The 14,224-nt window shown below is 34.4% G+C and overlaps 1 protein-coding gene across 2 annotated transcripts; it reads left to right on the top strand.

The window, feature by feature from the left end:
- The first annotated feature begins 1,136 nt into the window (after positions 1-1,136).
- LOC123557760 (proline-rich transmembrane protein 1-like) lies at positions 1,137-14,186 on the top strand. 2 transcript variants are annotated; one of them, XM_045349430.2, is made up of 4 exons: positions 1,137-1,292; positions 11,205-11,389; positions 11,866-12,000; positions 12,322-14,186. In XM_045349430.2, exons 1-4 carry the CDS (start codon positions 1,277-1,279, stop codon positions 12,487-12,489), a joined length of 504 nt encoding a protein of 167 aa, XP_045205365.1. In that variant the 5' UTR covers positions 1,137-1,276; the 3' UTR covers positions 12,490-14,186. The 2 variants fall into 2 exon arrangements, with proteins under 2 accessions (XP_045205365.1, XP_045205366.1); XM_045349431.2 differs by lacking the exon at positions 1,137-1,292 and adding an exon at positions 4,867-5,015.
- The last annotated feature ends 38 nt before the right edge of the window (positions 14,187-14,224 follow it).

The following is a 14,224-nucleotide window of genomic DNA, read 5'->3' as shown; positions in this document are numbered from 1 at the left end:
ATAAAATCTGGAAAGTAGATCCCTCGGAAGCACCGAAAACAAGGCAAACAGTGAAAATTGCAGACTCGGTTTGATTGAGTCTGTTCATGAGCAGTAATGGAAAATGCAACACTGCCCACGCCCCCTAGCACCGGCTTAAGCAGTATTCAATCTTCAAATCTAAATGCGTTGAAATCAATGATCCCGAAGGACCAGAAAATATAACAACACTGAGATGAAGTCAGGGCGACTTTTTACGGCCGCCACACAGCACTTAACACCCGCCTTTGTGAAGTAAATAAAATCTAAAAAAGTAGATCCCTCGGAAGCACCGAAAACAAGTCATAAGTGGATTTGTCTGATATTCTGTAAATATCATGTCGTTTTTAACGTTCAAAGTCCACAGAATCCATAACGAAGCCTGTATACAATTGGTTGCAAGCTTGGGACTTCTTGGCAGGAATGATTGTTTTTATCCACAAAAGGCACTGTATATCTTCAAGAACGTGTTGGGATGAGGGGGGAGGTTATTTTTGTACACGAAATGTCTACTTGCCTGCTGAGTAACTTGTGAAGGAATGAAGCGGTTTGAACTATAAAATGACCACACCCGTGAACTTCTCGTGCGTGAAATTTGATTTATCGAGGCACAGTATATAACATGGACTGGATTGAAATAACAGAATAAGTTATAGCTTTTGCATGCCTACGGAAAAAAATAACATTTATTTATTTCTCTGAGAACATCAATTCCTTTATTAATAGTGTTATTATTTTTGTTATTATTAATATTAAGAATGTTAATTGCAATTATGATTAAGTTTTTAATGAAAGACGTAGAAGGCATTTAGTCGCGTTAATGCAACAATTCGGCATAGTTACAACAAGGGCATAAATAAAAGAAGATGCTTTCATCATTTTCAAATTGATTAATATTAGAATTAATGAAAGATCTGCTTTATCAAATAAGAGAAATTGAGTAAAAAAAAGTAGTGCACGTGCACCTTCCAAAACAAATTTAAAAACGGCTTAAATAAATATTTCAAGTTTATTGAGATCATAAAGATATGAACGAATCGCCTCAAAGAACAAATTACACCGTGCACTATATATATATTCTTATAAACAATTGCGGTATATGGGAGTGAATGATTACGGATGTTTACGTACTATATCCGTCTCGTTTCATTGCGAAATAAACCATCAAATATTTAAAGCGCGGTAACAGGGGAATTTGATAACATATTTGCGACAGATTTAGCGTTGATTATACACGTTTCGGATATTTATTTTTAAGATGACAGATAAATCAGGTAGGTTCATTAAACACATATTCTAATTAAAAGAAATATGTCCATAAGACCTGCAGATAAATAATTTCAATTTTCATGTTTTACATGCCCATTTCCGTAACATAAAGTATCCATTATGTAATAAATTAGAAAATAAATTTTCCCTAATTAAATAGAAAAGGTATGTTGCAGTGTTGTTTTCTTATTTATTGTTTTTCAAACTTGACAGATCTTTTCGCCGTATTTCACAACATTTGTAAAAACAATATGTCAAATGTGTATGTTTTGTATATTAGCTAAACCGACTAAAATACGTAAAATCATGAAGGATATGTTGTTAAACTAAATTCTTGTTTGATATGTTTTGGGTATTAGATATATTATGAGAACTTCCCACAAAAATTCCTTCACGTTTTTCAGAGAGGTTGGAAAACAGATAGTTTGTAAAATATACGAAACATATATCTAATAATGTATTTGGACAGATATTAGTGTTGAGATAATACTTTAAACGTTAATGGAAATTCTCGGTAAAGTTCTTTTATTAATCTAGATACGGAATCCCTGGTTTGAATTACCTGCCCCTTAACTGCTACTCTATTAGTACACAACTGTAACTGGGCTAACGAATCCAATGACGCTTCTGTAAATTACTCATCTAAAATTGACAGATGCATTATCAAATAGAAACTCCGTTTCTTTGCTACGAGCTTTGAACAAGAAACAATCACACAAACAAACAAAAAATTCAATTACGTATCAACAGCCTCATAAAATGAGTGCTAGATTTCAATTACGGTAAATGGGAGATAATTCAGTCCGTTTACATTTTTATGTTTGTTTTCCCAAATCATTTTCTATAGCATACTTGAATCAACACGCATCCGCTAATTTATGTTTATTAACGTTTAAGTACCTCAAGGACTTCCTGTTTCATGTTCATTGGCAAGCATAGTGTGACGTGTTTCAATTCGAATCTATCCCGACTTCTATGTCGTTCTTCTCTTTTCATGCGGGGGCTAAGGGTAGGGAGAGGGTGGGACGGGAATGTATCACGCAGTTTAACTTTGACCCTCATTTATTGCTACATGTATACATAACAATGGAATGGACCTACTTCATCTTCAAATCGTTACAGAGTTTATTTGTCCGCAATGATATTGTAAATATATCACCAAACATTGTTAAAATAAATAACATTTACTTAGCATACTTGTCATGGGCAACTTCCTACTTGTGGGTCATGGCTTTTAAACAATAGACTATTATTGCATATATCAAATTTACAAATGCGATTTTGCCTGAATAAATTAAGACGTTACAGAATATTCTTTTGTTCATGGATCTCAAAAGCATTGTATTTACTACCACGTACAGTTGTACCTGTCCTAGCGGTCACCTGTAGTAAGCAACCAATTGCCTTAAGCAGTCATGCAGTTAACTTCTCAAATTCACCTTTTGTTCTAACTTTATTTTGTCTTAAGCAGCAACCTGTCTAAGAAAGATAAGGTAAGGGTAGATTTCCCGGAAGCACAAAGCATCCTAAACACAGCCATAGAACCATGCATCGCAAAGTAGGCTACAACAAAAAGAAGCTGTAACGGAAAAATATTGTAGACGGGTTGTTTCAAAAATCCAACAACAAATACATTATAAATATATGCAAAATACAGAAAATTAGGGGCGGGTGGTAAGGGGTAGATAAAAGGGTCGGGGGTCGGTGGAGCAAGGATGAATATTCAACAGGTAAAGCCACGTTCCTTGAACGCAGTATTCCTACAACGTAAAACACAAAGACAAATATCAAACAGGGAATGCCACTTTCCAAAAACGCAGCCTCCCTAAAACGAAACCCACAGCACACAGACGTGCACACTTCCAACACACACACAAAGCAAACAGACAAGGACAAAACAAACAAATAAAGGAATACAGTGGGGCACCGCCTTGGAACGGTCAGTGGCAAAAACACAACTGGGAAGCTTAACCAAAGCAGTGCAGACACGCACGTACGAGACAAACACACACATTTAACATACACAGATAAACAGACAAGTAAGAAAACAATACTGTTGGGCACCGCCCACGACAAACACGCACTAATACACATACACACACATAAGCAGAAAAAAAACAGTCGGGCATCTCCTAAGGACGGCCGGCGGTCAAAATTATTGTGGGCACGATAACTTAGTAAAAGGAGTGAGGCAGCAAATGGAAGAGAGCGTAAATACAAGGGGAAGGGATGGGATGGAGCGATGGGGGGTAATGAGGAGAAAGAGGAAAGAAACGCTCACAGCAAACAAGACAACATACACAACACAAAGTACGGGACGGACAGAAAACAAGTTGAAAATAGGGGCACCACTTTGGAACGATCAGTAACCTATTAAAAGGAAACTGGGGGTTTAAACGCGTTTAGGGCATGCCAACCTCGAACTTACCATATTTTCAACAAGGTAGACAAGACAGTATAAATAAAATCATTCCCCGCTGAGAAAGGCTCACTTTTACTTTCCCTTTGCCGACTACTTAAGAAAAGTTTGACTGTATACAGTACTTTCCTCTTTATCCGTATTTAAAACCCACCGATTAGTTTGCTGACCTAGGGGATATCAATTAATGTGCTCTATAGAGACTTGATACAATAATGTAAGGAAATATAAACATCTCAAATGTAAAGTTTACACAAACATTAAATCAAGACTTTTTATATTTCTACGCAAGGGAGTCACCAAAATGTCATCTTTCATTGCTCACACACGTACTTCGCTACCTGGTCGCTCTCAGGACGATCAATTATGAGAAGTTTGTTAAAGTTTTATTTATCAAAATTCCTGAATAATTAATACAGTATATCAGACTGCAAAGCTTTGACTTGTTTATATTATTTTGAAATAACACAGTTAAAGCTATTCTCTCGGAGTATCTCCAAAACAAATAATCTATTCCGTGTACTGAAATATATAAAACTCTCACATTTTCTCACATAAGAGTTTTAAGCTTTACAAAAAAAAATATTCTTGAACCACTTGTATATAGCTTATCTTCTGATATTGCGTAGATTTTGAACTCTTTCTTTGTACTACATACTGTTTATGCCACCAAGACTAAGTATATTCATTATACGTTATTTAACTTCATGTACTTCGCTATGTAACATATTAAATGGACCATATGTAAGACTGGCTTAGCAAAATATATTATTATCCTTTAAGTTAATTAAATTTAATATTATTATAATTGCAATATTATTATTTTATTATTTCATTTATAATTTAGATGTATAACTACGATGATTTGGGCCTTATAAAACATACCTTGTTTGTTCCTTTTACAAGGATATAGGAGGCGATACGCTTATCTTCTCGCTGCGAAAATATATTATTAAAAGCCCGCAACTTTAAACAGAAAACAAGTTTTCATTATTTTATAACAATACCTATGATGGAACCACTTTACACAGTTTGCGCTGTAGTGATTACAGGTCACGTGGTAAGGGACCAGCTTCACTCTGTATTTAGGTGTACCAGGTAGATGTAATAAGTACAAGCCCGTATCCGGGATTAACAACGATAAAGGATGTTTGTTTATCTGCCGTGACTGTCCCATTTCATTGCGAAATACTTTTTAACTTAAAAGATAGCGCTGCAACAGAACGCAGTTATACAGTGTCGCTACAAGATATAAATTGCTTACTAAGTTTCGGATACATTCTTTTAAAAAATATGACAGACAGATCAGGTTTGTTAACTACACTAATTTATATTAAAGATATTCATATTTCAATATGGATATTCACGAAAATATAAATAGTATTTAACCAGATAGCGAAATATGACATTATGTCTATAGAAATACCAAACAATGTCAGTTTTATGTTAAATATAGCGAAACAAAAAATAAACTAAAATTATGAAACTGTTATTATAGATTTCTTTAATTATTTCGGTGAGTGCAATCTATTTTTCGCCTGATATGTTTAAGCGCAATAAACCGAGAATAATAATTACACTGTTACAGATTATAACGTTTAACTTATTGTAATGAAACATAAACTCGTTTAAATATATTCACGTGTGATTAATTCAAATGCATAAAAGACAACTCAACTCAACAATTGTTTTTTTGTAATTAAAGGCCACCGGTCCACAATACATAAACATACAAGTAATAAGACATAGCATTTCAGAGAAAGACAACTCTTTTAAGTAATGCATGTTTGGATAAAGTGAGTATTCTCCCTTTAACATTCACATCAATAATCTATGTATTCAGTAAATGTTAAACAATCACTGCTATTCTATTAAAAATGTTTTAATTTTTTTTTTCAGAAAAAAAAAATACTGTAGAACCAATGTTTACCAAGCGTATAAGTACTGATTACTAACTGCATCAAATCTTGGACTTTGGGGGGAAAAATAGCATGAAATTCACGTTTTACATCAATGTGAAATTCAATGTTTTCAATGTTTTCTATAAAGTGCTGACAGATACTTGTATAAGGAGGTATATTAATGTCTGCCTGTTTCATTTCTAATTTCAATTTTGTAATAAATAATACATATACATACAAGTATAGACATGTAGTTTGTGACAGATTTCATGTATCCTTTATTTATCATTTCTCTTGGAAAATACGAGTCTTGTAAAACAAAAGATTCACACCTAGGATATATTTGAACAAAAATCAAATTTAACGTTATAGGCAAGAATATTTTTTGAATACTTGTGTTCTTCAGAAACTTTTTATACCTCCATAACAAGTGGGGTTGAGGTTTTGACGTGTACACTCCCTTAAGACAAAGTTTTGGTTGTAAATGATAATAATTTAATAGGTCAAGAAAAAGTATAGACACAGCACATATTATATCGGTTGACATTATCAGATAACCTAAAACATTCAGAAAAAGATAGGAGAATAAATATTGAATAGTTTTGGCATATTTTGATACATTGTACTTAAGATAGTAGATAAAAATGGATGTTATAATACAAACAGGCTTTAATGTAAATATTTATGAAAACGAAACGGGTTCTCTAATTTCAGTACGTTACACATTTTAGTCAAATAGAAAAGCATTCCCATATGTATGACATATTTTTTACAAATATATAAAAAATAACAATCACTAAATGTCTGCTGATTGATAACGGATCCGATAGTGTGTTCAACTATTAATGTGGGTCAGTCAACTTGCAATAAAAATAACTTAATTAGATGGCAGGTTTCCAAGGCAAGGACAGAATATGATATGATCATTATATTCACAACGATTGTGTTACTTATCCATGACACTGAAGTTCAAACCTGTTTTGTAAAGATTTTTTGAAAATGCCACAAGGACAGAACATGATAACAATATCTATAGAGCGATTATCACCCATGATTACGTTAACAAACATACCCTTTTTCAAACTGTTTTGTAAAGAAATTTTTAAATGCCACACTTCAATAGGTCCATCATATTGTCGTGTTGTCGACCGTTGAAGAAGTAAGGGCGATAACATGATAACGCGATGCAACTGTACAACACGATGCAACAGCACGATAACACGATGCGGCATAGCAAATTTAACGTCATTGTGTCATATTGTCGTGCTGTCGAATCGTGTTTCTGTGCTTTCGCCTTTTGTTGCCGGGCTATCATATCGTGTTTCTTTGGTGTCGCGGTCGACAGTACCGCATTGGTATCGCGCAATAGAATAATGTTGCCGTGATGTCGTGGTCGATAGTACAACGGTGCGACATATGTATATCGTGTTATCACGTGTCGTGTTGTCGACCTCGTCACCACGGTAACACGGTGCCATTGTGTGAAATTTATGCATTACTGTCGATCACAATAGCGCAACACGATGCGACTGCACGGGAACACGACAAAACGATATGACAGCATAACAACACGATGCGACAGCATGGTGAAAAGATGCGACGAGATATTAATGCCGTGCTGCTGCATCGTGTTTTTCTGTTGTCGCATTGTGTCATCGTACTGTCGATCGTGTGATCGTAATATCGTTCTTACCTCTGCAGGATTCAAAACGGTAAAACAGTACGATGGCCCCATTGGAGCACCGTAGATGAATGCTTTTTAAAATGGGTCCTACTTTATTGCTTTTTTTGCGACTGAGCGACTGCACGGGTGGTAAACGCGCAATCCAATTCCCACTGGGAATACGCTAAAAATGGGTTGCGCGACTTCCGGTGCTGGTGTTGCGCATCAATATATACAAAATCGAGGTAGGTGGGTTTTTGTTTTTGTAAATAATTACACATTTACGAGTGCTTTCGAAAAAAAGCAAAATGCTATTCGACACAAAAATGAATAAGGATCATATGTGTGAAATACCAACTTATTAATTTTAGAATCGGCTCTCTTATCACGAAAACTCTCATGGCTCGAGCTGTCAAAAAAAAAAAAAAAAAAGCATGGAATCATGAAAAATGCAAATTTTCTAACTCTTGTGCCTTCTTTCTGGAAATGTGACGCTTCGAATGATCAAACACGTGTAAAACAGTCATGAATATTACATACACTTAAATGAAATGTTGCTTTTGGGGTAAAGATTGGCAAAACAATAATCGGTAATGGGGTTGCGCCCCGGGAATGGAGTTGCGCGTATACATTATACACATTATGATGTATATGAGCAACTCCATATCCCGGTGCGCAACCCCATTCCCGATGATTATTTTGTCAATTATGTCCCCGTAAGCAGGATTTGAAACAAATATTTTTGATATTCGTTAATTTATAACAGTTGAGTTATCATAAAAAGCATCAGATTTCCTCAGATTAGGCATATGAGGTCAGAAACTGCCATTTTTGTTGATTTCATACTTTTTTCACGTTTCGTGTCTCCAGAGTTTTTGTGATAATACAGCCGAATCATAAATTACAAACCAGATATTTTACACATATGATGTATTATCATATCTGTGTCGAATAGCATTTTGCTTTTATCGAGAAAATTTATTCTTGTCTCATACTAAGCAAAATCATAACTTCACATACCTCAGTTTCGTCTTTTTTTACGCGCAACACCAGCACCGGACGTTGCGCAACCCATTTTAAGCGTATTCCCGGCGGGAATTGGATTGCGCGTTTACCACCCGTGGACTGACTAAACTATGAAGTGACAATAAGCTTAAGAAATGCATTTTATTCTTGAAATTTAAACAAATTGTAATAATAACATTTTTGTGCAAACTTCCTGGTCGCTTGAAAATTGTTGACGTTAACTGAATGAATGATTGTTAATAATTTAATCTAGTCTTTGAATACAAAACTTCAGATGATAAGTTGCCTGAACAAATTTGGTATTAACTGCAACGCTTTTTTTATCAGACGGGTGCAACAATACGCTGTAAGAATACATGATAATATGAGCCCGCCAGCTTAGCTTAATAGGGAAATCGCAGATCCACGGATCGTGGGGTCGTGACTTCGATCCCAGGTCGGGGCGTATGTTCTCCGTGACGATTTGATTACAGACAGTGTGTCTCAGGTATTTTAGAACACCTTTCTAAATTATAGACAGTGTTAAATCAAATAGTATTTTCTGGAATATCCTCACACATCCGATATAAAAATATGCAAAGCCTGAATATGTTATAAAAATTTTGAAATAGATTTTTATAATTACGAAATGCAGTTTTATTGCTAATGTCCACCATCAGTGAAACTTGGAAATCCCCTCAAGTTATCTCATGACATTGAGAAAATCAGGTTTATATGCTTATTAATCACAGTACGTATTTAATGTATAATAAAATTTAAAATCTAATTATTTGTACAGATCAATGTATAAGAATAATAATGCAATCGTGAAAATTAATTGTTGATAATTTCAGTATGTGGACAATGACCTGGTTATTGTTTATGAAGTTTAGCTATTGATGATATCAAACAATCTACGTTCAAACCAAATAAATGATTCAATAACCTTAAATTGTGTGGAATGCCGTTGTAGTGAGTTCAATATTTGACACAAAATCTTAAGATTCTTTAGGAGCATAATACAAATATGTAATAGTAGATTCGGTGTGCCTAAGTCAATGAAATATGCCCCCCACGCCCCCACCCCCCAAACACAAACACGACATAACCCAGTTCGGCCGGATTAAACGAAATTTTCTACTAATACACAGATATACATGACTGGATTCCATCTGAAATGATCAGAAAGCTATAACAACACTTAGTCAAACCGCGCGGAGACATTGTGCTTACGATGTTAATTGGATCATTTTTAAGTACATTTGAAAACGTCTAGAAACTGATTTGATGTTTAGACTATATTTTTCAGCCCTACCTACCTATAAGTAGTCTAACTTTAAATTATTAACTAAATCAACCAGAGATTTTAATGTTTAACACACATCTGTACACATAAACCAACAAAAAAGTTTGTGTAGATTTTAATGTTTAACACACATATGAACACATAAACCAACAATGCAGTTTTAGACTTAAAAGTGTAAAATAAATAAACTATAAGTGTGTGTGTGTGTGGGGGGGGGGGGGATTAGTATATGTTTTGTAGATTGTTTTATCGAGTCCTAAAGTGATGTTCTATTCTTCGTTGTAAGTCAGATATTAACAGGATTAATTAAGGCAATTAATAGTCAAAAAGGGTATTTTAACGGTAAGTTGACGTCACGGAGGTTGTGCATACAATTGCGGATTTTTTGAAAATGATTGATACTGAGAAGTATGCAAATAAGGCTAATGTAATAGAGCCTAGTGAAGTAGTCAGAAATCAGTGTGTTACAACCTGCGTAAGATACTTAAATCCAACAATGGTATTTAAGATGGAAACATGTGTGTGTTTCCTAGGTGAAAAAGTTGTTAGCACTAATGCATCTGAGAAAAATAAACACACTTGAATAATTATGAAGATAACTACTAGTAACCACATGTGTGATTCAGAGTTACTGCGATCTATAGGACAAGACAACTAAAAGCTTTTACATTTAAAAGATTGACCAAATTCACGTATATATGAAATTAATATTATACCAGTGAAATATATGTACACATTCAGTAGAATCAACAGGAATATGTTTCGGAAGCAAACGCGCAGTAATCTAGGTTTGACAGTCAGTTCATGAGAGGTAGTGGGATGTGTAACACCCTTCACGCACCTTACAAATCGACTCAAGTAGAATACTACACATCTACATTAAATGTATTTCAATTCCGCAATGGACCAGAAATAACATTGCAGAGTTAAAGAACGCGAAAAAAAAACAAAGACAAATATCAAACAGGGAATGCCACGTACCAAAAACGCAGCCTCCCCAAAACGAAACCCACAGCACGCAGATGCGCACACCACAAACACACACACAAATACACATACACGCGCACACACACAAAGCCAACACATTAGGACAAAACGAACAAACAAAGGAACACAGTGGGGCACCGCCTTGGAACGGTCAGTGGCAAAAACACCACTGGGGAGCTTAAACCGGTTTATGGTGCGCACCCAACCTCGGACTTTTTAAAACCGTCATATGGCACTTAAAGATAGCCGTTGTGATAGATATTACCATTTATAATTAGATCCTTTCGTAACATAGATTGCAATCAAACAGACGAAAAGCAGATTTGGTTTGACTGAATCTAAGAGGTATTGACAAATACAGAACCTCTTATGCACCCATCCTCCCCCGCCCACGACCCCATTAGCACCGGAGTTGTAAACACAGACGATTATCCAAAAGTATTAAGAATGATGTATACTCTTGTAAGACAATATATTGCTTATAAAGAAATAACATTTCGAATTCAATGAATCAACAAATTCAAAATATAAATTTTCTTTTTGACAGATTAAAGAGGTGTTTATTTTTTATCAAAAATGTGACAGTATTTTTATTTAGATCCATATATCATTCTATATTCGTTTCTTTCGAATTAGGTAATCCTCCACCATACTCTGAGCCTAGCAAAGGCTTTTCTGGTCAGTATGGAGCAGATTTTGGAGGGGCTTACACAACACAAGGCAATGCATATCCACCACAGACCGGGGCGTATCCTCCACAAGGTGGGGCTTATCCAGCACAGCCAGGACACGGGTATTCGCAACATTCGACAACAGCAGTGGTAAGTGAAGGTCAAATGGATTTTCTTATTCAAAAGAAAACTGGGCCAGTTATTTTCTCAAAACATTTAACAAAATATGTAAAACATGATCATAAAATGCTATTTTATGAAACCAGCTTCTTCTGTACTAATACAAGCATGTAGTTTGCATGGCACTGTGCAATTCTGGCAAGTTACAAGTACTCCGACTACTGTTCTCCGTGATTTCCACCATCACAGTAGTAACTGTTGAGAGAATTTTTTAGCAGATGCACAGGTAGATCTACAAATTATACGACGTTTACTAGGAATATAATGCAACATATAAACTCAAATATAAATGAACAAACTTAAGACAAAAGTGTATATTTGGAGAGCAAGTATGTCTATGAAATGCAATTATAGATATTTTGTTAGATAAGTGTTCCAATCATAGTCATGTATAAACGTTATCTTATTTATTTTTATTTATCATACATTGGTACCTGTATTTTCAGGTGGTGACTCAACCAGGTTATGCTGGACAGGTTGTTGCAATGCCGCGGCCCCCAGATTACATGGCTGCCTCTATTTTTGCTTGTCTTTGCTGTTTCTGGCCAACTGGTCTCTGTGCTATATATTATGCATCACAGGTAAGTAGCTTTTGAAAAAGCACTTCCCAAAAAAAGGGAAAACCATTCGTGTAACAAATAAACAATTGACACATAAGTAACGTAAGTTAAGGTACCAATAACGAGCAGACAGCTAAATATATATTCATCGTTCAAAGGCACATTTCATATTTAATTTACAAGATTTGCATTTAATACTTTGTTTATAACTTCAGCAATTATTTTATGTTCATTAAATGAAGATTAACTTTTGCATGATTGTGATCTTTTTTTATTATTTTCGTTATCATGTTACTCCTTTTTGTGGAATCTTGCAAATGTATTCTTTTTACCATTTTGCAGGCAAGCAAATTGGCGGCTGAGGGTGATATGGCTGGTGCAACAAGCATGTCAAATAGTGCGAGAAACCTTATGATTTCCAGCATTGTCATAGGAGTTATTTGGATAACCCTTGTTATTGTTCTTCGAGCGGTTGTTTATTCAAATACTTATAACAAGTATGATTATTAAAGGCGCACTTTGACGGGAGTATATATCAGACAAACATAAACAGAAGACGGTATTACAGTTGAACTCTTTCAGCACAGTCACATATTACATACGTAGATGAACTGTTGAGTTCATAAAGACGCACTATAGCTAATCAGTTCATGCCAATTGTGTCTTGTTTGGTAATACTGCTTATTTGAACTTTATGATGACGGTATCGCCCTAATCAATTCTCTCACATCATGAAAGAGAATGCCATCAAATATCTTTGTTTATGAAAAAGAGATAAATAAATGAACCGGCGTTCATTAAATAATTCAAATGTTCGTAATAAAAGAATATTTCAAACCATAAACTTTGGTACTTTTGTTAAACAGATTATCTTTTTATGTTTAGGTTAATTTTCAGTCGTCATAAAACGGATTCCGACTGAACTCCTTTGTACATGTTATATATCCTGATCATTTTGTAAATACATCTCTCGTTCTTTGATCTTTTTAGTCTGTATTTGTGACGTGTTTGTCGAATACATATTTAAGTTATTCTGATATGTTTATTTTTGTATAAATGTTTGATTATAAATTTATAAATTGACTGTGTGATTGCGTAAATGTTTGAATGTATATGAAATTTAATTGAAGGCCATACTGGAAATGCGTTGTATGATATTTGTATTTGTACGCTTAGTATGTAACCTTCAGAAAATAAAGTTGTTATCTTATCTTATCATGTCTATCTCACCAGGTCCGCGCCTGGATAGAGTTAAGAAGTCAATGCAATGGCGACCATTTCAAAACGTTTATCACATTTAAATATGTAAAAAAAGTTTTCCTATCTCAAAAAATAGAGTAAATATAATCTTCCTTAAAAATGGCTGTTATCTTACAAAACTGACATGTCAAAAGGCTGCTTTTCTAATCTAAATACCTTATTATACTGCTAGTAAATTAAAAATTTGCGGAATTCATTCTATAACATCTTAATATTCTGTCTACTTATGAATATGAGTGTAGGTTATTTGAATTAATCCGAAGAAAATAATTTTTACGTACATACATTTTCAGAATATGCTATGAAGTAAGAAAGAAATACATTTGCTAAATTTATAATATAGCGAAATCTTTCTGAATCTGTTTAGAATAAGTGTTGACACAATTCAGTAAATCATTTTATTTACATGCAGTTATAGATTTGCTTTGTTTACATATTTTGTGTTCTAATAAGTCATAATAGTAACGTTAATCATTCTGTACACTGTCTTACTGTAATTAGTACAACTTGTTTACAAACCATAGCTGGGCCATTATCGCGCTAACAAATTTTCATTGTCGTATTTACAAATCATAGTCCGGATATACGGGGCCTTCTAGGGAAAACATTTTCCGCACAGACACTATTAATAAGGAAGTCTACGTTATATATACTCACTTCTTGAAAGCTATTAAAACGTAAACTAGTATTTGTAATGAGTTAGAATCTCCATTTTACCTTTCCTTACACCCATTTAATCATTCGAACCTCATTTAAGTTGTCTCACTTGTCTTGTGTGCCAGTTGATTGCAAACAGGTGTATGTAGATCATGTTTTTATAGCTTCTTTCCAAGTGAATCTGTGCACTAGAACATAAATACAGTTAGTGAATTGGATGTAGCAGAAAAAAAGCAACTTATATTTTTGTAGAAGCAATGAAATCTGTTGATTAAATATGTTAAACGTTATTTGTTTGTTTTATTGTAGTTAATAATATTTATCAGGA

Source organism: Mercenaria mercenaria, chromosome 5 (assembly GCF_021730395.1).
Source record: "Mercenaria mercenaria strain notata chromosome 5, MADL_Memer_1, whole genome shotgun sequence".
In the NCBI taxonomy this organism is placed as follows: domain Eukaryota; kingdom Metazoa; phylum Mollusca; class Bivalvia; order Venerida; family Veneridae; genus Mercenaria; species Mercenaria mercenaria.
The sequence above is the reverse complement of the archived record's forward strand: the minus strand, read 5'-3'. Positions and strand labels throughout refer to the sequence as shown.